At 47.5% G+C, this 23,148-nt stretch overlaps 1 protein-coding gene across 6 annotated transcripts; it reads left to right on the top strand.

The window, feature by feature from the left end:
* Positions 1–2,169: 2,169 nt before the first annotated feature.
* On the top strand, positions 2,170–22,321 carry kidins220b (kinase D-interacting substrate 220b). 6 transcript variants are annotated; one of them, XM_085381676.1, is made up of 30 exons: positions 2,170–2,357; positions 4,111–4,266; positions 4,562–4,660; positions 4,798–4,896; positions 4,985–5,083; positions 5,221–5,322; positions 5,644–5,742; positions 5,846–6,043; positions 6,124–6,222; positions 6,603–6,701; positions 6,782–6,880; positions 7,338–7,515; positions 10,824–10,988; positions 11,085–11,264; positions 11,353–11,518; positions 11,599–11,750; positions 11,846–12,135; positions 12,471–12,611; positions 12,869–13,106; positions 13,467–13,555; positions 13,814–13,958; positions 14,130–14,292; positions 14,367–14,545; positions 14,666–14,901; positions 15,477–15,602; positions 16,082–16,111; positions 17,530–17,667; positions 17,743–17,841; positions 19,463–19,693; positions 19,774–22,321. In XM_085381676.1, exons 2-30 carry the CDS (start codon positions 4,135–4,137, stop codon positions 20,965–20,967), a joined length of 5,265 nt encoding a protein of 1,754 aa, XP_085237802.1. In that variant the 5' UTR covers positions 2,170–2,357; positions 4,111–4,134; the 3' UTR covers positions 20,968–22,321. The 6 variants fall into 6 exon arrangements, with proteins under 6 accessions (XP_085237802.1, XP_085237800.1, XP_085237801.1 ...); XM_085381674.1 differs by having other exon boundaries at positions 13,464–13,555; XM_085381675.1 differs by having other exon boundaries at positions 4,108–4,266; positions 13,464–13,555.
* The last annotated feature ends 827 nt before the right edge of the window (positions 22,322–23,148 follow it).

Below are 23,148 nucleotides of genomic sequence, written 5' to 3'. Positions count from 1 at the left end.
CAAATTTCCTCCATCTCAGTTCCAGTAAAACTGAGGTTCTAGTGCTCGGCCCAGACAGCTTCTCTAAGGAGGTTAGCCATTGCTTTGCCCCCTTGCCAATAACATGAAATCATATGCTAAAAACTTTGGAATCATCTTTGACTAACTTTTACTCTCACACCTCAGAGCTCATCCAGTCTTTTTTCCTTCACCTCAGAAATATTGAAAAAATTGCACCTTTACTGTCATTCAATCATCTGGAAGCTGTAGTTCACACTTTTCTCTCACCTTGATCATTTTTGATCGAAATATCTGTAGAAGCTGGCGAAGGCATGCCTTCACCAGCTTCTACAGATATTTCAGAATTCATGTTGCACAATTCATATTAATTTAAAATCTACTTTAAAATTCTGTTACCAACATATAAATGTCAACACGGACTCGCCCCTGCTTATCCAGCAGTCTCTGAAACCTTGTCACGGCAGCTGGCCTCTGACCCTCTAACCAGGGTCTCTTAACTGATTTTAAAACCAGAGAAGATTGTGCTTTTGTGGTTTTTGCAATCAGGATCACTGTTTTTCATTTTCTTTATACGCCTGCTAAAAACTCATTTTTATAGGTTAGCTGTGCCTTAATCTTTTCCACTTAATTTTCACCCATAGTTTGCAACCCTGCATAAATGCATGTGTGTATGTTGAAATATGTATATTTATCTTTAATGTGTGGCATTTACTGAAACTGTGAAGCACTCTGCAACTCTGTGTTTTGAAAAGTGCTACACAAATGCAACAGTTAACAGACTGGTGTAGAGTCAACTGTCTTTGAACGTGGACAAAACAAAAGAGATGATTGTCGACTTCAAGAGAGCACGGAGAGATCACTGTCCACTGAACATCGATGGATCCTCTGTGGAGGTCGTCAAGAGCACCAAATTCCTTGGCGTTCACCTGGTGGAAAACCTCTCCTGGTCCCTCAACACCAGCTCCATAACTAAAAAAGCCCAGCAGCATCTCTAATTCCTGCAGAAACTGAGAAAAGCCCATCTCCCACCATCCATTCTCACCACTTTCTACAGAGGGACTATCAAGAGCATCCTGAGCAGCTGCATCACTGTTTGGCACGGTAACTGCACCGTATTGGATTGCAATATCCTACAATGGATCGTGAGAACAGCTGAGAAGATCATTGGAGCCTCTCTTCCCTCCATCACAGACACCTATCGCACCCACTGCATCAGCAAAACCATCAGCATTGTGGAGGAACCTACACACCCCTCACACACACTCTTCACCCTGCTGCCTTCTGGCAAGAGGTACCAGAGCATTCGGGCCTTCACTGCCAGACTTTGAAACAGTTTCTTCCCCCAAGCCGTCAGACTCCTGAACACTCAGTGACTGGACTGACACACACAGGTATACCTTCATACATCAAGTTACTTTTGCAAAATGCTCAGTCATTTTGCACAACCCACTGTCATTGTTTTGCTTTTCTACTGTGCTGTCTTGTGTCTGTATTGCTGTGCTTTGTCTGGTGTTGCACTGTTTTTGTTTTATTCTTTTATTCTTTTGCAATTGTTCTGCAATTTTTGCACACTTGCACTGTATGTAGTCCTGTCTTTATTGTCTGTTATATTTAGCACCAAAGTCTTGGAGGAACACTGTCTCGCTTCACTGTGTACTGTACCACTGTACATGGTTGGAATGACAATAAAGCCACTTGATTTGACTTGAAGGAGGTTGGTCCAGACGACACTTGTGCAGGTATGGGGAGGTCTGGGAGAGAGGGTGGTGGACTTTTTAATAGTCTGTTTAAAAAGTACAGCACAATGCTGGAAATTGAGCGGATGATGGAAATGAAGAAGACGTGTACCAGTTCTGAGTTTCGAGAACATGGTGATGTGCAGAGCTGAAGGAAGTACAGCGTGATGAAAACACGGGAACCAGGTGTGTAAGTTAGGTTAAGCAGAGGTGAAGAAGAGAGTGCAGGCTGGGTGGAGATGGGGGTCGGGGGTGATGTGTGATGAAGACGCGTTGGAAGTGAAAAACACACTGGGCTTAGAGTGCGGGTGTTTTATTTTAAGTCATTTTAAACTAACAGGAAACTGCTGTCATGTGTGCTTTTATCGTAGCAGCCGAGAGCGGAAGCGGCGAGCTGGCTTTGGCACGCTTGACGGGCGGTGGACTGCGATTGGCTGCCTTGTCTCCGTGCCTCCTGCTGTTGTTCTGATCAGATCAAGATGGCTGCTGTTGTCGGGGATGGAGAGTGAGCTCAGGCTGACATCCGAACACAGGCCGAGGACACGCGCACCGACCCGCTGATCTACGGGAGCCAAACCTCGGATCCGGACCGCCCGAACTCACTCTGATTCTCCGTTGAAGGTAGAGGGGCTCTGCTCCCGTCGCTCTCTCTGCAGCATCCTCCCTGCCATCGATCGCTGTTTGATTGACACGTCGCCGGATCGGTCAGAAAAATCAGATTAGGGTGATTCGGTTTGATTTCCGCCCCGACGGTAAAACATAAAATCTGAGTGCTACCGGTGTAATATGGGGCTTTTTGCTGGTTGGTTCGGGGGTGGTGGGAGGGGTGGGGGCTCCGGGCGGTGAATGGGTGAAGGTTATCCCGGTTACCGCGGGAGATAACGGCGCTGTTAAGGTGACAATGCGGCGGTGTTTCACCGGTAATGAGTCCGAGAGTCCGCTGCCCTCACCGGGACCAGCCGGGCCGGTCAGATACACCACTGCACGGAAACATGGCGGTTTCTTCATTTACAGTGTGGTTGTTATTATTAACACTGGACCCGAGAGAGTCAACATAATAACATAAATCATTAAATGACGTCATCAGGTACCTACTTATTCAGCTTACAACAAAACCTGATCAATCAATATAACTACAGACAAAAAAAAAAACTCCGCAGTTAATCGATCATTATTATTGTGACTGGATTAAAATTGTCTGATTTATCTACATGTATTTATTTATCTATTATTTATTTGTTGCTGGTCCTGAGCTGTAAACAGTGGGATTATCGAAGACGTCACTGTTAGCACATTAATGAATTCTGTGACATATTGGAGCTGCTCCTCAGACACAGTTATTGTCTGCTCTTCAGTATGAATCCATAAAGATTTCAGTATCTGTGACTCTGCTCATGCCGGCATCTCAATCTTTGTTCTGGGACTTTGAAGCAGCTCTGACCTTTTTCTGACTCTTCTGTGTGACCTCTGGCCTCTAGACAAACTGTCCAACAAGCTCCAGTTTTAAAATTTTATTTGGATGTTACAGATTAGCAGATCTGTGCCGTGCCCCTCAGTAGGCTTCCAGAAGCCAGCGAATGAGGAGAAATGGGTTTTAGTGTAAAAGAGGATGAGTTGAGGTGTAAAAGTGAGGATCCACGACTGGAGAAATCCTGGAACATATTCACCTGGGTTGTTTTTATCCCTCGGCTCCTGGCAGAAAGCTGTGGGCGTGTTTGTGGCTGATTAGAGGGAAACGCTCGCTCATGTGGACAGACCTCAGGCTGTCTGTTCATGGCGGTTTGTCCGTTAGATGATGACTTCCTGTTTTATCAGGCATAGAGCAGAGCCGCCAGCAGATCTCAGGTCAGCTTGTTTCAAAGGAAACTGTCTTCAGACACTGGCTGATGTCTGCACCACAGAAATGTCACAGAGATTTAAACAGGCTGCAGCTGCCTCTCACTAAACCTGCCAGCGCCTCCTGCAGGCTGCTCAGCTCCCGAAAACCAGGAGAAAAACTGACACTTCAGTGTGATTATTGACAAACAGGAAGTACTCAAGTACAGCTAATTGCTTTTATCAGTAATTAAGATCTTCTTTGTCTCATAAACTCAAACAACAACATGCAGAAACACGTCTTTGTCCTTTAAACAGAATTCAAATAAAAACTAATGATGAGGGAATGAGGCAGTGGTGGTGGTGGAGTGGGGGAGCTACGGGGGCAGCTTGATTTATACCACAGGACGGCATGTTTCTGCAGCAGGTTCAAAGGTCACTGTTTGGCTGCAGTTAGAAGAGCAACAGCTGAGTGAATCTAAGAGTTTCATCTCAGAAGTTCAGCTCAGTTTTACCCAGCAGGCCAAGCATTTCACTGCCGTGTTTGTTGTGTCAGCAGGGGGCGCCGTGAGAGACCGCAGACATGGACACTACCACGTCCATCAAGATGACCACGCTGGCCATCCAGAACCTGTTCAGCTACGTGGAGGAGGAGAACCTGTCCGCCCTGAAGGCTCACCTGGATCGCTTCAAGGAAGTGGATGGACGCAGTGACGTATGTAATTGCGCTGTGATGGTGGCAGCGCTCGCTTCACAGTCAGAAGACATTTTAGAGCATTTGAGCACAGATATCCCTCCTTTAACTGTATTTAATGACATTCATGTTCAGTGTCATTGTTTGTACTGTAGTTTTTCTTTGAATTCAGTTCATTAATGCTGTTGTATTATATTATTTTCATTTCTGGTCACTTTTTATTTGACTTTTATTCTTTAGTGATTTTTACCTTAGTGCTTGTTTTATTTTTCTGGTTTGTTTACCTGTTTGTTTGTGTACTTGCCTATGTGTGCAGAATGGTCAGACTCCTCTGATGCTGGCGGCCGAGCAGGGCAGTCTGGAGATCGTCCAGGAGCTCATCAGGAGAGGAGCCAATGTCAACCTGGATGATGTGGTGAGCGAAACGAGTGCTCTGTCACCAATGAGGAAAAAAAACCCTCCCCCATCCTCCGGTGCTATGGTTGCTAGGACACAGGTGGGCAAGTTGGCCGGCTCCTGTTTCCATGGTAACCTTGTCTGTGTGTATTTTAGGACTGCTGGTCGGCTCTGATCTCCGCAGCCAAGGAGGGTCACGTGGAGGTGGTGAAGGAGCTGCTGGAGAACAGCGCCTACATCGAGCACAGGGATATGGTGGGAGCAAAGCCTCATGGGAAATGTCGTGCAGAGAATGGAGTAGCTAAACCGAGGGTTAACGTGTGTGTGTGTGTGTGTGTCCCAGGGTGGCTGGACAGCTCTCACATGGGCTGCTTATAAAGGTCGCGTGGAGGTTGCAAAACTGCTGCTGGAACACGGGGCCAACCCCAACACTACAGGACAGGTAACACACAGACAACACAGGTAACACACACGGACGAGAGAATTGATTTTGGCAGGAAGATTTTGTTGTGTTTTGGACGGTTTCAGTCCACAGTGTTTCAGTGATGGTGCTGACATGTCCTCCTGTGCCCCTCGCAGCAGTACAGTGTGTATCCGATCATCTGGGCCGCAGGTCGAGGACATGCTGACATCGTGAAGCTGCTCCTGCAAAATGGAGCCAAAGTCAACTGTTCAGACAAGGTGAGGGGGCGAGAGCCCAACAGAGAGCACACACACCTGCATGACCTGACCTGAAACAGCAAGAAACCACAGGAAACAGTGCAACACAACATCCGACTGACATCAAATAAATTAATCTCTGTGGGCTCGAGTGAATCGAGAGTAAGAAAGTAAAAACACCTGCACAGGAAACGTCCTGCAAAATAACACCAATACAACAATAAGTAGCATGATGGACAACAACAGGAAGTGACACAACACAGGAGCACACACCAAACACTATGGCATATTTCACAATAAAGCAGCTCAGAGAGGTGTGTGTGTTTCGTGTGTGTGTTACAGTACGGGACCACCCCTCTGATCTGGGCGGCGAGGAAAGGACACTTTGACTGCGTGATGCACCTGCTGGAGAACGGTGCTGACGTTGACCAGGAGGGGGCGGTACGACCTTAATCAGCGTCACCACCTTCATCATCACCATCACTGCCGGCATGCCAGAATAATACGCGCCCACCTCTGTTAACTACTTCCTGTCTGTCCCCAGAACTCGATGACCGCACTGATCGTGGCGGTGAGGGGCGGGTACACGGAGGTGGTGAAGGAGCTGCTGAAGAGGAACCCCAACGTCAACATGACCGACAAGGACGGGAATACGGCACTGATGATCGCCGCCAAGGAGGGCTACACCGAGATCGTCCAGGATCTGCTGGATGCCGGCACCTATGTAAACATCCCTGACCGGGTGAGGCGCCAACAGGCATCGTCACGTGACACACGCGGTTTCAATAACAGGGAAACTAAACGGCGTCCTGTGTGTTCCAGAGCGGCGATACGGTACTGATCGGAGCCGTGAGGGGCGGGCACGTGGAGATCGTCAGAGCTCTGCTGCACAAATACGCTGACATCGACATCAGAGGGCAGGTGAGGTTTTGGAGACACATTTCCTTCATCACATTGGAAACAGTGAGTTCATTTCTTAGCTCATTAGATGTTTATGAACATGAAAAATCTTTCCCATTTCCCAATTTCATGCACGCTGCAGTCAGACTAACACAGATGATATTTTATAAATGTGTCATCATTACTTAATTCAGTTGCAGGTTTAGGTTTGATTGTTTTGGCACTTGGTGTCCTCCGCAGTTTTGTCTCTGTTTTGATTTGCTGGTGTCTTCAACATTCTGATGAGAAGGACGACTGCTGTTACTCTGCGAGCATTCAGTAAAGAAGAACTTGAGGATCGGAGCCAATCAGATGCAGCGTAAAGTGATGTTGCTAATGTTATCTCTCTGCTCCACCTCCAGGAGAATAAGACGGCTCTTTACTGGGCCGTGGAGAAAGGAAACGCCACCATGGTGAGAGACATCCTGCAGTGTAACCCCGACACAGAGACCTGCACCAAGGTGAGAGCCCAGCACACCTGAGAACACCTGTCTCAGAGTAGGGGGTGGGGTTCTGTGGTTAACCTGAGTTTTGCTTTCAGGATGGAGAGACTCCGCTGATCAAAGCCACAAAGATGAGGAACATCGAGATCGTGGAGCTACTACTTGACAAAGGAGCAAAGGTGTCTGCTGTGGACAAGGTGAGAGCCAGATAGACTAGGGGTGGCTGTGGCTCAGGTGATAGAGCAGATGACCTACTTATTGGAAGGTTGGTGGTTCGATCCTTGGCTTTCTACATGCCAAATATCCTTGGGCAAGATACTAACCCCAAGTTGCCCTCCGATGCGTTCATCGGAGTGTGTATGTTGGTTAGTTTGCACTTGAGTTTAGAAGTGCTTTTATGAATGGGTGAATGAATGAGGCATGTTGTATACAGCGCTTTGAGTACTCTGGGAGAGTAGAAAAGCGCTATATAAGAATCAGTCCATTTACCATTTACCAATCAGTCCATAGACACAAGCATCACGTGTATCTACCTGCCCTTCAAAGTAAAAGCAGGTTTAAATATTTAGCTTGTTTTTTAGTCTGTAGATTTGTCACAGAGTGAAATGAATGAACAGGTTACAGAGGACCTGATGCTGACACCTGTTTTCACAGAAAGGGGACACTCCTCTCCACATTGCCATCCGGGGGCGGAGCCGGCGCCTGGCCGAGCTCCTCCTCAGGAACCCCAAAGATGGTCGCCTGCTGTACCGCCCCAACAAGGCTGGAGAGACGCCGTACAACGTTGACTGCAGCCACCAGAAAAGCATCCTGACGCAGATTTTTGGAGCACGTACGTCTTTTTCTGTCTCACCTCATAGTGGGCCTGAACTGCACGCAAACGCAGTGTTATGGTTGATGTTTGCTCAGCTTTGAGTCTCTTCGTCACTCCTTCAACCTTTAAATGAACCTGGGCCGATCTCACTGCTGAAACTTAAGAGTGAATCAGGTGAAAGAAGCTGTAATTGGAAAGTATGAAGTAATGAGGCAGCTTTACATGGTGCTTTGTGTTTTTGTAGGCTGCGGCTGCTCAGGGAGCCAGACTGGATATCCTCAGCTTGTTACACATAACTGGATCAGTCTGCAGTCAGAGATCAGAATGTTATGAAGAAATCAAAGCCTGGCCTCAGTGCACAGCTCACAGTGATAACATCCTCGGCTGAAACCAAACTTCTTAGTTTTTCTCATATTTAAAAGTTGTGAGACTGTTTCACTATGTGGATCATTCTAAACAGTATCCCTTATAAATGTAGACCTCAAAATAATCTGCAAAACTTTCTCAAAAAGATAAGAAGATAACCCCCCCTTTTAATTCATCCTGACCAAAACCAGCTTCGTAAAAGGTAGGCACTCATCAACAAACACGCGTAGACTACTTAATTTAATAGACTACTCATGCAGTAAAAACATTGAAACCACAATAATGTCTCTAGATGCTGAAAAAGCGTTTCCAGTTAACTGAAAATTTTTATTTTCAACTTTGCACAAATTTGGTTTTGGAAACTCTTTCATAAACTGGCTAAAATTATTATATAATTCCCCAACAGCTTGCGTCAGAACAAATGACCAAACATCCTCCAGCTTCTGTCTCCTGAGGGGTACCTGGCAGGGATGCCCACTCTCCCCTTCACTGTTTGCAATTTTTATCAAACCACTAGCAGCAGCTGGTAGTTTGGTCCTGCCTTCGCTATTGTGGTTGATGTGGAGGTAGGGATTGGCTTAGGCATCTGGAGAGTCCTTAGGGACATGTCTGTGAAGGTTCTCAGTCATCCAGGTCATCGTAGTTTAAGGAGCTTGGAAAGAAAAGCGTCTGGACTTCTTTAAGTTGGTTGAAAACGTTTCACCTCTCATCGGAGAAGCTTCTTCAGTTCTAGGGTCAAAAGGTGGAGAGTCCCAGATTTAAGCCCTGTGGGAGTGACCCCCCCAAGGGGGACAATGGACCCCCTAATGATCCTCTACCTAATCACATGAGCCAATGTGTGAAAACGGATGTAGGTCACAATCAGCCAGAGTTTCGGGTGAGCTCATTGTGAAACCTAGCCCCACCCCATTAAGTGATTTCCTGAGGTCACATGGCCTGGGATGTGAGTGGGCGTTAAGGCGTCTGGGAAGGGATCTCAAAACTGGATTATAGATGGCAGAGAGTTGGTGTCGTAAACCCCCGCCTCTGTTCAAAGATGGTCGCTCACAGTGGACATAGATGGCTTCTTTCACTCCTCTTTCAAACCATCTGTCCTCTCTGTCCAAAATGTGAACATTGGCATCCTCGAAAGAGTGTCCTTTATCCTTAAGGTGCAGATGGACAGCTGAGTCTTGTCCTGTGGAGGTGGCTCTTCTGTGTTGTGCCATGCGCTTGTGAAGTGGCTGTTTGGTCTCTCCAACGTAGAGGTCTTGGCATTCCTCTCTTACTTAGGGACATTTTCCCTGGAGGGCTTAACCCGGGGGTTGTGGTCATGAAATGGTTAGGGGGTGTGGTGGCTCTTAGATGGTGTTTCCCTCGTGACTGCGTGCTGCAGGGCTGGGGGAGGGTCTGTGCTGGCAGACGTAGGTTACTGGCCTGGTAGCCTGGCTGCCCTGGGTGGGTCTGGGGCAGGCGTGGGGGCTTGGGGTTCTGGGGGTGCTCTGCCTCCGGGCTGGGGCCCTGGCTGGACCTTGGAGGCTTGGGTTACCACCACGGTGCAGGGGAGGCATTCCCCCTCTGTCCCCTTATGGCCACTTGTGCCTCAATTTTATTCCACACATCCACATTATCACCCTCTCATAACACATACATATAGGGCCTTGGGAACGGGCACGTTATACAGCGTCCAGAGGATGGTCTGTGTATTCAATGTCACCTCGGGGCTGTGCTGACACCTGCTGTTCTCTGGCAGGAAGCACCATGCCCTCCCGTGTTCTAAATGCACTTTAGAACAACACGCAGCAACACTACACATCAGCAGGTGAAGGGATGTATGGGGTCTTCACACACCCCTGTTCTCTGCTAGCCATCAGGGCGGAGGGGCTGGGAGGAGGTGTTGACCGTCCGATTGGGGTCCCGGATGCGGGGCCTCCCTGCTGCTACGGAGCCGGGGGCGGTCTGATTGTCTCCATCCCGGGGGAAAGGGTAACATCTCCTGGGTCTAGTTGCTTTCTACGGGCGAAGGTACCTGGACCCGGGGTATAGAGTATGTTTGGGGAGTGTGATTGTGTGTACAGTGTCCATTTGTGTCTGTCTTCCCGTTGGGTGAGTGCTGAGTATTCGTATATGTGTGCATGAGGGTGGGAATGCAGGTTTGTGTCTCTGTGTGCCTGTTCGTCTGTGTTTATATGTCAGGTCGGGTCTTAGACTGCACCTCTCTGGGAACATCTCAGGCCCTCCAAGGTATGGAGGCCTATCTATCCTCACCACACTGCCTGATGTGTTTCAGTGCGTTGGTGGTTCTTGGTGTCCGGGGCTGGGTGCTCAAGTATGTACCAGCTCACTCCCAGTGGCTGCGTGGCGGGGCCTGGTGCCCGTGGCTTGGTCGGACCTCTTCCGGAAAATAAAATAAATAAATAATAACACCAAAGGTCGATCAAATGGACCAATACAGCAAGGCTGTGATGATCCACTTGGTAAAGTAAATCTATTGGGTATCCTTGTTGGCCTTCGGACAATTTTGATGGCTAAAGAACCAAATAGGACAGTCAAAAACAAAAAAAACAAAGATGAAGGAAAAACTTGTAGTTTATCTGCAATAAGAGCTGATTTATGGTTACTGAATGCAGAGTGAGTGAATGAACAGTAAAGTATCATCAGCATATTGACATATTTACACCCACTCACAGGAAATAATGTCATGAGTAGAAAATGAAGTTCAGAAGCTGCAGGCTTGAGTTCCCTCTGCACTCTCTGCTCATTCAGACTTGGTGTTTGCTGTAAATTGATACAAAGAGTGAAATCAGCCACGCTGGGACTGCTCCGCAGGCTCGTGTTAAACGATCAGCTCATCTTACCAAAATCATTCTGACTCCAGAAATCTGATTACAATGCCACAGCAGATTACTTTTATCTGTTCTGTCCTCAGGGATCCTCAAATCAAAAGAATAAAAGACTCTCTGTGTCTCCACCCCCTCCAGGTCACCTGTCGCCCTCGGAGACGGACGGTGACATGCTGGGCTACGATCTGTACAGCTCGGCGCTCGCCGACATCCTGAGCGAGCCCACCATGCAGCCGCCCATCTGTGTGGGTCTGTACGCTCAGTGGGGCAGCGGCAAGTCCTTCCTGCTCAAGAAGCTGGAGGGTGAGTTCGTGTTCGCCACGCTCGCCAGGCTCACCACGCTCGTTACACTAAGGGTACACCTGGCCAACACGTACTGACACTCCTCTTTCTCCTCAGATGAGATGAAGACTTTTGCTGGGCAGCAGATTGAGCCGCTGTTTCAGTTCTCCTGGCTCGTTGTCTTCTTGTCCTTGCTGCTCTGTGGCTCCATCGCCATCATCCTCGGCTTCAGTGTGGACCCCAAGCTCGCCATGGCGGTCTCCCTCAGCCTGCTTGCCCTGCTTTACCTCTTCTTTGGTGAGAAACGCTTCGATGTTATGCCGCACGTTAACACATGACCTCCTGTACTGCCACCGGTGTTCACATAACCTTTTACATTCTGTAGTGGTGGTGTACTTTGGCGGCCGGAGGGAGGGAGATAACTGGACGTGGGCGTGGCTGCTGAGCACCCGCCTGGCGCGGCACATCGGGTACCTGGAGCTGCTGTTGAAGCTGATGTTCGTGAACCCGCCGGAGCTTCCGGAGCAGAGCACACGAGCGCTGCCCGTCAGGTAACGCCACCACATAGGGAGGTCATGATGTCACAGTAATGTCACGCTGATGTCATGATGATGTCACTTGTCTCCTGCAGGTTCCTGTTCACAGACTATAACCGGCTGTCCAGCGTTGGAGGAGAAACATCGATGGCCGAGATGATCGCCACGCTGTCGGACGCCTGCGAGCGAGAGTTCGGCTTCCTCGCCACACGACTCTTTAGAGTGTTTAAGACCGAGGAGACGCAAGGTATTGCATCACGTCCTGTCTGGCAGCCTGCGCTTCTTGAGGTCACCTGACCCAAGTCCAGTTTGGCTCAATCTCTTCTTCTTCGGTGCTCTCAGGTAAGAGGAAGTGGAAGAAGACGTGCTGCGTGCCGTCCTTCATCCTCTTCACCGTCGTGCTGGCCTGTCTCGTCACCGGCATGGCGCTGCTGGCCGTCTTCAAGGTGGATGGCGAGAACCGGACAGTGAACGCGGTGCTGATCGCCATCGGCAGCGTGGTTGGCCTTGCTCTGCTGCTCAACTGCAGGACGTGGTGGCAGGTGACCGACTCGGTGCTGAACTCGCAGAGGAAGAGGCTCCACAGTGCCGCCAACAGGATGCACAAGCTGAAGAGCGAGGGCTTCATGAAGGTGAGGAGAGGACACAGTCTATGGAGCGGCGAGGGGGTCTCCTTGAGCCTGAGGGTCTTTAGTTTCAGTGTTTTTAATCCTCTGATGTCTCTGGTGGAGGGAAACAAGAGGCGGGGGCAAGGGTGTAGCTCAGGAGTCTTCCTGGTTCTGAATGAGCCCTTGAACGTAATTGGCTGGTTCTGCACACAGGAAAAAGCTTCATGTAGCTTGTGTGCTGTGGTGAACTTTCAGAATAAGAGCATGGGGGTGGTCATTTGAGTTTGTTAGTGTGAGCTCAGAGACTGAAGAGTCTGTCTGAGCTGAATTCTGATGCTTCTGCACACTTTCTCCTGCAGGTCCTGAAGCACGAGGTGGAGCTGATGGCAAGGATGGCGAAGACGATCGACGGGTTCACGCAGCACCAGACGAGGCTGGCGGTGGTCATTGATGGGCTGGACTCCTGCGAACAGGACAAAGTTCTGCAGATGCTCGACACGGTGAGACGCTCGCACGGCTTCATTCAGTCAGTGTTTTTAAAGATAACGGAGCAGAAGCATGGACACAGTCTGACCTCATCGTCATCTTTAACGCAAACGTTAGCTGTGACATCACAGCCTTAGTCAAGCTGAATCGTGTTTTCATTAGATGAATGTGATCAGTCGGAACAGCTCAGCTCTCATCACGTGGGTCAGATTTACTTTGAAAGGGCAGAAAGTTGCCTCAGATGGTCAGTGTGGGCATGTCCCTCCTGCAGGTGCGTGTGCTGTTCTCCAAAGGGCCCTTCATCTCCATCTTTGCCAGTGACCCGCACATCATCATCAAGGCCATCAACCAGAACCTGAACAGCGTCCTACGCGACTCCAACATCAACGGGCACGACTACATGAGGAACATCGTGCACCTGCCTGTCTTTCTCAACAGCAGGGGCCTCTCCAGCGCCAGGAAGATGTGCACTGCCACGCCCACCAACGGAGACGTCACCACCGCCGATGGTATCCACACACACAATGACTACGTTATACGAGACTTGCAGTTACATCGCTTTTTATCGTAGCCGATTAATGAAGCGTGCAGGTGACATCAGCAGCCTGTTGTCACATCCTTCTGCTGTCACGTGACCGCGTCTGCTCTGAAATCATGTTCGATGAAGTCTCACAGAGATTCACTCAGATTCAGTCTGGACCTGAAAATAAACCTTCGGTTTTATTTTTCTTACTAAGATAAAAGTATGAATTAGAGGAGCAGGAGTGCAGAGGCTATTCTGTAATCCCAGAATATCTGCACACATCATACTCACCTCTGTCTGTGGTTACAGAACGACATAATGTTTACATCTGTTTGTGTGTCAGCAGGGTGGCATGAGGAGCTAGACAGGAAGCTGTCTCAGCACAGTCTGGGAGAATTAACCAAGTTTGGCAGCAAGACGACGCTCAACCGTCGGGTGAGTGTGTGTGTCTGTGTGTGTGTGTGTGTTTGTGTGTTAATCTAATGACTTGTAGGTGGTCTCATGTTTCCTCTGATTGAATTAAATCCAGCTGCTTTTCAGGTTTTAATTTGAAAAGGGTGTGATGTGATTAGATGTGATCAGGTCCGTTTATTGACTGTGTCAATGAGCTGCTGTTTCTTGATTGACAGCTTGTGTAAATATACTCTATCCCTTGTGCGTGTGGTCATGTGACCTGTGTGGTGCACTTTGCAGGAAACGTACCGGCGCCGCCAGGTGCAGCGCTCGGTGACGCGTCAGATGTCGTTCGACCTGACGAAGCTGATGGTGACGGAGGATTGGTTCAGCGACATCAGCCCACAGACGATGAGGAGGCTGCTGAACATTGTCTCCGTCACAGGTGACCTCCATCACCTTCATTATTAGCAGGACACGGTCTGACTGCCGTCAGCCCGTCTGCCACTTCCTGCTGATCTTGTTGGTTCATTCCAGTATTTTTCATTAAAAAAACATTTTTATTATTATTATCATAATAATAATGCAGTTTTTAACCCCGCCTGCTCCTGTCCAGGCCGTCTGCTACGAGCCAATCAGATCAGCTTTAACTGGGACCGCCTGGCGTCGTGGATCAACCTGACGGAGCAGTGGCCCTACAGGACGTCCTGGCTCATCCTGTACCTGGAGGAGACCGACGGAGTCCCTGACCATGCCACGCTCAAGACCATCTATGAGAGGTCAGAGGTCACCCTCCCTCCACAGGTGTAAAACGACACTGCGTCAGCTGATCAGTGTGTCCTCTCTCCCTAAGAGTGTCTAAGAACATCCCAACCACAAAGGACGTGGAGCCGCTGCTGGAGATCGACGGAGACGTGCGCAGCTTCGAGGTCTTCCTGTCATCACGGACACCTGTCCTTACAGCGAGGGACATTCGCACCTTCCTGCCTTGCACCGTCAACCTGGACCCCAAACTCCGTGAAATCATTGCAGGTACGAGTACTGCTCAGTACTGCTGAAAATACTGCTCAGTGTATTGCTGACTGTACTTCCTGTTGCTCTCATGAGCATGGCGTGATTTGATGACATCATCAGTTTGAGATTCCTCCACAGATGTTCGCGCTGCCCGTGAGCAGATGAACATGGGCGGAGTCACGTACCCACCCCTGCCCCTGCAGGAAGCTCAGCCCCGCCCCACATCAGTCTACAGTCAGGTGTCGTCGACGTGCTCGCCCTCCGCGTCCTTCACCGGGCCTTTCAACCCACCGGCGGGGGGCGTGGTCTCCCCGCCACCTCACAGCAGCTACTACAGCGGCATGGCCAGCACACAGCATCCCTTCTACAACAGAGTGAGTAAAGGCCCCGCCCCTGCCCACACCTCATGATGTCATTGAATCCTGTAGGTGGCTGAGCAGCAGGTAGCGTAGCGATGTCATCGGTTCACGTGACGACTGTCCCGCCTCAGTCCCTTTCATCGTTTGTGTTGTTTTGCTTGATTTGATTTCATTTCCTGTTTCACTGAATCCCTGCTGTCTCACACAGCCCACCGATCAGCTGACAGGCTGCCGTCCAGCTCCGTAGAGTAAAAGGAGTCGACAGAAAGCTTCACAGAGAGTTGAATAAAGTTCAACTTTCAGCTAGCTTCAGCTAATGATGATTTTTTTATTTTGAATGCGTCAAAAGTTTTGACATCATAACAAAAAAAGCACAGAAATACAAACAGAAACGACAAAAAACACAAATGTTCATGAAACACATTGAAATAAAAATTCAAAGTTTCACATTCCTGTTTTATTCTTGTCAATTGTCTGCTGACGCTGACCGGGTGTCAGGCGGCAGGGATTCGCTCTTTGATTTGACAGGTTTTTTTATGTTTCATCACATCCACCGACATTATTTAAATTTTTCACCTCCTCCCCCTCAGCCATATTTTCCCCACCACCTTTACCAGCTGCCACGCCCACTCGTGGCTTCCTTCCCACCACACCTCCATCCACGACCACCTCCTAAAAGCTCCTTCAGCAGGGATGCCGCTGCTCCCGCCGCTCCTGTAAGTACGGCCGTAGCTGGAAGCTATGATTCAACATGAACGTTTTTAACAAGTTTCTATTTTTCTGATATTTCGTCTTAAAATGTGAAAAAATAATGAAACTTGTCTGTTTTCAGTTTTTGAATCTGAAACTTAAAATGTTTAGTTTTATTACCTGGTGAAGAAGAAACACATAAAATATTTTAGAATAAAATCTTTTCGAAACTCCGCCCACCAGATGTTTGTTTGCTCAGAGGTTTTCCTCTAGAAATCTAGAAAGAGTCTAAGTCAGAGTTTTAGTTTTCTTTGCTTGTGGTCTGTGAAGGCTCCTCTGTTTTCCCCTCTTTTACTGCTGCTGTTATTCTCCTCTTTGGTTTCTGGAAACACTGAACCAGTGGCGGTTTCTTAAAACTGTGCCTTCAGTAGAAATCATTGTGCTGTCCTGTCGTTCATCTGTGTTTCCTCATGTTTTCATCCCCAAACTGTCTGTCTGTCTGCAGTCTAAGAGTTCTTCTTTGAAAAGGAAGCAGGTATTTAACCTTACCTAACATGACCCTCCTTGTCTCTTTCCCTCCTTCCTTCCTGAAGTGTCCACAGCAAGCGTCCGCGTGTTTTGGTGTTGATCGCTCTCGTTCAGCCAGCTGACAAATCGGCCTCAGAAGTTTTCTGTGAGGTTCTCAAGGATGTTTCAGACACAACAGGTTCCCACAGGAACACTTGAAACATAACAAGTGACTTTTTATGAAATACTTCGCTTCACAACTGAGCATGCTCTGTTTTTATTTAAGGAGCAAAATTTCTGATTTGTAGTTACAGTGAAATGAAAAACAGATCCAAGCATGAACATGAGCCAGTGATTGAGCCGTGACCGATCTGAACTTCAGCCGGACTTGAGCCGGATGCTGTGGACCAAAGGAGGAAGTGTTCCAACCACTACAACCCCCCAGCATGCACCTTGCCTCTACTAGCATGTGGCTTCAAAAAGTAGTAGTGGCATAGATCAAAAATTTGTTGTTTGATCTATTCAGAAACTTTAACTTGACTTTTGACCCCTCACTGCTAACCCACACAGCTGCTCACCACCCCAAACTCCCCCAGCCCCACCTCTGCATGGTGAAAAAATGTCCTGACTGTGAGTTAAAGGTGCTCACAAAGCTTTAAAACATCTGTTGGACAGTAATTTTCTGTACGTCATTGGGGACATTTCTGTGTTTCAGGCCACGTTTCAGCAAAAAGTTATCTTAAAATTAAAAATTGGCCTAAAAGAAACAGATGAGTCCTGTGCTAGCTGTGCTAAGTCACGTGACATGGTTATCCAGATCCAGATAAACTGTACATCAGAGGTAGTACAAAACATGGACGTAGCTTCTGGGTCCAAAAAATAAAGCAGTCACGTGTGCCTTAAACTGTTTTGGATTTTATGGCTGCCAGGAGGTGACACTGTAAAATTTCTTCTGGTTCTATAGAAGTCTGTGGGATGACCTCTGACATTTATAAATACCTTCCTTATGTTGCTTAGTCTCTCATATCGGGTCAAAACAAGGTTATTCAATAAATTTTGGTCATTCTGAGCATGAGAGAAAATTTTCCAATTATGCATGATGATTTTCAGAGCTGCTGCTCTTCCTCACATCTGATTTCTAAAGACCAAGTTAACAGTGGTGAAGCTGATCAGTGGGCGATCTCACAGTGGCTACATCCGTCTTTTACATGTCTGTCAGGTGTACTTTTACCTGAGTTAGCGTTTATGTTTTTAGTCTGGTGGAGTCACTGAAGAGAAATGTTGAGCTAAAAGCATTAAGCTCAGGTTGAGACTTTAACCTGCCAGGATTTGGATGAAGTTTCTATTCATCTCACAGCTGGATGTCACATCTGAAAATAATGACATTTGTTATTAAAATCTAAAAAATGTTGGATATTTTTCCCTGGGAAATATATCTGTGTTCAGGGCTCCGCCTCCGTTGCGTCTGCCACTCCGCCCGTCCTCCTAAGCTCCATGACCACAGAGGCTGTCTGTGAGCGCGTGCGGCATATGGAAGGCATCGACCAGAGCATGATAGGACAGTACACCGCCACCATCAGGAAGGTCAGTGACACAACTTCACAGGAAAGCAGAAAGCCAGGGACCTGAGACTGAAATACAAATGTTTTTCATTTTCAGGCAAACGTTAACGGCAGAGTTCTGTCTCAGTGTAACATCGACGAGCTGAAGAAGGAAATGAACATGAACTTTGGAGACTGGCAGCTCTTCAGGGCAACGGTCAGTCCAGGCAGTGAATGCATTAATAATAATAATAATAATAATAATAATAAACTTTATTTATAAAGCACACTTAAAAACCAAGGTTATGCCAAGGTGCTTAACAAGTAAGATAGAGAATAGGTGGAGGATAATAGAAATAGGATCAAAGTAAGTACTAAGTATGCAAGCAGATAACTGTCACTGATACATAGGAAAGCAACAGTTACAGAGCAAACAAGAATTTAAATGAGCATAAAAGTGCATGATATAAAAGAAATATTAACTAGAGGGAAAGGTAAGATTGAATAAGTGGGTTTTTAATCGTGATTTGAACAGTGCAATGGAATCAGATGCGCGGAGGTCGAGAGGAAGGGTGTTCCACAGTACCGGGGCAGCCAGAGCAAGCGCACGGTCACCCCGGGACTTCAGTCGAGATCTGGGTTGGGTCAGAAGTAGTTGAGTGGCAGATCTGAGTGTTCTAGCAGGAGTATGTGGTTTGAGAAGTTCACTAAGATAACTTGGCGCTAATTTATTAATAGTTTTGAAAGTAAGGAGTAATATTTTAAATTGAATACGGTACTTTATGGGCAGCCAATGCAGGCTAGCTAGGACAGGAGTAATATGGCAAAATTTCCTGGTACCAGTCAAAAGGCGGGCTGCTGCATTTTGGACTGTTTGCAGTCTAAGAAGAAGAGAAGAGGGAAGACCGTAGTACCAAGAGTTACAATAATCCAACCTGGAGGTCACAAAAGCGTGAATAAGCTTCTCCAGGTCCTCATAATGCCTAGCCTTAGAGATAAGGCGCAGTTGGTGGAAGCTAGATCTCACTACAGCAGACACTTGCTTATCGAGTTTGAGCGAGCTATCCAGCAGTACACCCAAGTTACTGACATAGTCACAAGAAAAGCTAGCAAAGGAACCCAGGGCAGCACAGAGTTGGGCACGAGGGATATTACTGTTGAACACCACAATCTCAGTCTTCTTATTGTTTAAAACGAGGGAATTACTCAGGAACCATTCTTTGACCTCCCGCATGCATTCTTGAAAGTAGTGCAGGGACACAGCAAGGTCGTCAGTAAGTTCAAAATAGATCTGTATGTCATCGGCATAACAGTGGAAGGCGATATTGTATTTTTCAAAGATTGCGTCTAGAGGGAGCAAATACAATGAGAAGAGAATAGGGCCTAAAACTGATCCTTGAGGCACACCACAACAGACCGGAGCGGAGGAAGAGGAGAAGGTGCCTAAGTGAACTGATAAGGATCTATCAGCGAGGTATGATTTAAACCAGTCGAGGGCAGTGCCTCTAATACCCAGTGTGCTCAAGTCTTAGTAATAAAATGTTATGGTCCACCGTATCAAAGGCCGAAGAGAGGTCCAGTAAAACTAGGACCATAGAGCGTCACTAATGCTAAGAATATCATTAGCATTACTGACTAATAGCGTAAAATTATCTCCATATAGGTGAATTTTCTAAAACAGAAACCCTGTAGCAGTGGAAAACCAAAAAATTGGGGTTTATTAAAACAGTTTTCAGTGACCTGCAGCAGCTTTTGGGTTCATTTCCACATAAAACACATCTTGGTTTACTGCTATGTAATGACTTAAAATAAGATCCACCTCCTCCTTCCTGCTGAAGGTTTTGGACATGCGTCACATTGAGAGCCAGGTGCTGCATGAGGAAACTGCCAGCGAGCAAGGTAGCGTCATTGGCGGTCACATCGAGCCAGTAAGGCGAGTGATGGCTCCACCCCACGCTGGCGCCCCGAACACGGATGCATCACCAATGTACAGCTTCAACCTGAGCTTCGAGGAGCTGAGCACGGTGGGACTGGATGACCCGCAGCGACACGGAAACATGCCGTGGATGGTAACTATAGAACATGTGATCTGTGATGTCAGATGTGAGGGGTCTGATGCTGAAGAATGTTGTTTTCTGTCTGTCTTCAGGGTGGCGCTCACAGAACCGCCAGCATGACCAGTCTGAACTCGCAGGAGTCCTCCAATGACATCTCCAAGCTGACGGACAAGCAGCAGGCAGAGTACCGCGATGCCTACCAGGAATACATCGCCCAGATGGCCCAGCTGGAGTTGGGCGTCATCACTGGGGAGAAGCCCATCCAACCACAACCGGGACAGTTCATGACATCATCATCTGAGGATAAGAGCAAGGATGGCACCGAGCAGGATGGACGCAAATCCTTCAACAAGAGGAGCAGCAGCAAACCGGCAGCGGACAACACTGACTTTGCTTCCAATGGTGAGGCGCTAGATCCCATCAGAGAAGAAGACGAGAAGGGTGACCACGGGTCTTCCAAGTCAGTGCTCACCCGCAAGTCCTCAGCTGAAAGAGGCGGGCTGTTCCAGGGCGCTGCTGATCTCAAGCTGAAGGCCAGTGGTGGGTTGCGCTACCAGAAGCTGACCAGCGATGACGAGGAGTCTGAAGAGTCGGATCACGCCCCCCTGCTGAAAGATGGCAAGAAGGTGGTGGACCCCAAACTGCCCGGCGGTTCACTGGCGCTGAAAGGGAAGGACTACCTCTCTGATGCCATGCTGGACAAGAAAGACTCGTCTGACTCTGGCGTGAGGTCCAATGAGAGCTCGCCCAACCACTCGCTGCAGGACGAGGAGGCAGACCTGTCGCAGCTGGACAGGGCCAACCTGATTGAGCTGAATGAAGAGAGCCTAGCCCGGAAGCGTGGCCTTCCCAGCAGCCTCAGCGGCCTGCAGGACCCGGCGGTGGCGCGCATGTCCATCTGCTCCGAGGATCAGTGCAGCCTGCTGGCGAGCAGCCCGGAGGAGAGTTGGCCGTCGTCCAGGAGCTACAACCTGAACCGCACGCCAAGCAATGTCACCCTCAACAACAACACCAATGCCCAGCAGGCCAACCGCGCCCGCCAGCCCCCAGAGGGCTCCACCTCCTCCAACCCCTCCTCCTCCACCTCCTCCACCAGCGAGGTCATCATCCCCCCGAGCTCCGGGACCACCACAACCACCACAACTTCTACTCGGCCGGGGCCAAACAACGAGAACGTCAGAGTGGTTCACTTGAAGCGTGGCCTGAAGCCCGGAGACCCGCCGGAGATCTGCACTGTGTCCTCCGACACTGTCACCTTCGGCGAGGAGCGTGAGAGCATCCTGTGACCTCACAGCGAGGAGGGGAAGAGCGCCAAGGGTCCACTGAGAGTCGCCTTTCAACTTCTGCAACCAATCAGGACTCTAGAATGGTTTGACGAGTTTGACGAAGAAAAAAAACATTTGATCAGTGAAAAAGAAAAAAAGCTCAATTTGACTGAAAAATTATCAAAAATCTGAAATTAGGAAGAAAAAATATGTTTAGAAGTTTTGGACTTTAAATCTGAGCAGAAGAAGAAGAGTGGCTGCTGGAGGACCTCAATTTCAGTGTTAATGGTAGATGTTTGTGCATGCTCACCTGTAGTCCGTAGGTAACATGAAGCTTCGTAGAGACGTAACGTGAAGCTGCTGCATGTCGTTATTGTCCTGCTCTGATGTGATTGGGCGCTTCCGGCCTGTTTACATCGTGACAGAGTTCATTATTGATGCTTATCGTTCACGCCCCTGAAAGCGATCGCCACTGACATCGCATCCAATTGTTTAACAGCGAGAGAGGTGACTTCCTGCTGTCAGAACACCACAAACTAATTGGCCAATTAGAGACAGACACCTAACCTATTTAGGGTCAAACCAGCCAATGGGAATGATCTGGTGTTTCATCAGTTAGAGCAAGGTTTCCATGGTGATACAAATCACCAGCTTCCTGTGAGTCCAGAAACATCAGCAGAGCTTCCTGATTGTTTAGTAGAATATCCTTCAAGGACCAATCAGGAGAAAGAGTTGGAACAACACCTGCTCTAACTGATCAAACAGTGAACTAGCACCCTGAGAAATTACCTGGACAGGTGAGCGCAGACTTCCACTTCGCCCCCTGGTGATATTCAGCATTACAAATGGGTTATTCACCCATTGCTGAGGTGTACTGCAGTCAGTTATAATCAGAAAAAAACCTTGTTAACTATTTTGCAATGATCTTCGTGAACGAGTATTTAATCGGCTTTTTGTGTTTGGTGTCACACTGACGTGGTGCTCTTACAGTGAAGTGAATCTGTGATCATGTCGTTTGGTCTGAAAATCTTTGAAATCATGGATGAGTTTAACGTCCTCCAGTCATCAGGAAAAAAATTCTGACCAATCAGCAGTGAACGTGAGCTTTGTCGGACATTTATGAACGACAGGAAATGAAAATGAAGATACCAAAATTATCCAGATATCTTAAGATTTCAGAATAAAATAACAAAAATAAATGTTTCCTTCAAAATAAATAATGAATAATATAGCTGTTTTCAGTGTTAGATTCTAAAAGCATGTTTCTGTAACGCTGTCGTTTGTGTCTCGCGCTCTCAGTGATCATGTGACCTGTCTCAGGACGAAGTTAATGGAAAAAATGTTTCTGTGAACTAAAAATAAAAAACCTGCATGTTGAAAGTATCAGAGTACATTTATTGAACAATGAACACAGTAGTGAGCATTTTAAATAAATAAATATTTTATTTTGTTCTGAACACTTTTTAGGAACTTTTACAGGAAATTGGACATAAAGAAGCAAAAACAAATATTTACAGTTTCTAAAAGACATTTTTTATTTTTGTGTGTTTATTTTTTTATTTCAGTATTTCATTTGGATTTTTTAACTTTTGGCCTTCCTTAGTTTAAAGGGAAAAATCCAAAAACTTATGCTAGGTTTCTTATTTTCATTTTACAGACCCTATACTTTTTTCATTTGAGTGGAAAAATATTTTTATTAGAATTAATGTTTAAAAATATTTTCATAAACTATTTACATTTCAATATTTTAAAAGTTTCAGCCGTTAATGGACAAAATGTCTGTCCCCACGAGTTTGAAGACATGTCTGAGACTCAAAATATGGTTTTAGTGTCAGGGTTACAGTTAGGTTAAGGTTAGGTTTAAGCTCAGGGTTAGAATTGGGCATTCATGTTGACTGTTAGGGTTAGTGCATAGGGGAAGTATTATCTCAATTAGATGTCCCCACAAAGATATAAAAACAAGTGTGTGTGTGTGTGTGTGTGTCCTGGTTTGGATGTTCCAGCTGGATCGGAATGCTGTTACCATGGGTGATAAGATGCCAAACATCTGCCTCTCCTGCAATCACATGACTCTGATCCGCCTGGACTATAGCAGGAAACAGCAACAATGAAACATGGTAAACATGTTGATGGTGAAGATGTGATGATGATGAAGGCTGTTCGTCCTTTGTCTGTGGAGCTGAAGGATAATTAAAGTTTTTA

This window comes from Rhamphochromis longiceps, linkage group LG15, assembly GCF_057381845.1.
Source record: "Rhamphochromis longiceps isolate RC_006_pf linkage group LG15, R_longiceps_female_GT1.1, whole genome shotgun sequence".
In the NCBI taxonomy this organism is placed as follows: domain Eukaryota; kingdom Metazoa; phylum Chordata; class Actinopteri; order Cichliformes; family Cichlidae; genus Rhamphochromis; species Rhamphochromis longiceps.
The sequence above is the reverse complement of the archived record's forward strand: the minus strand, read 5'-3'. Positions and strand labels throughout refer to the sequence as shown.

Coding starts and splice junctions, on each gene's coding strand:
- kidins220b (XM_085381674.1), top strand. CDS start 4,135: ATGGACACTACCACGTCCATCAAGATGACCACGCTGGCCATCCAGAAC. Junction 7,516..10,823: donor GACGCAGATTTTTGGAGCAC/GTACGTCTTTTT, acceptor CACCCCCTCCAG/GTCACCTGTCGCCCTCGGAG. Junction 13,556..13,813: donor AGACGACGCTCAACCGTCGG/GTGAGTGTGTGT, acceptor TGCACTTTGCAG/GAAACGTACCGGCGCCGCCA.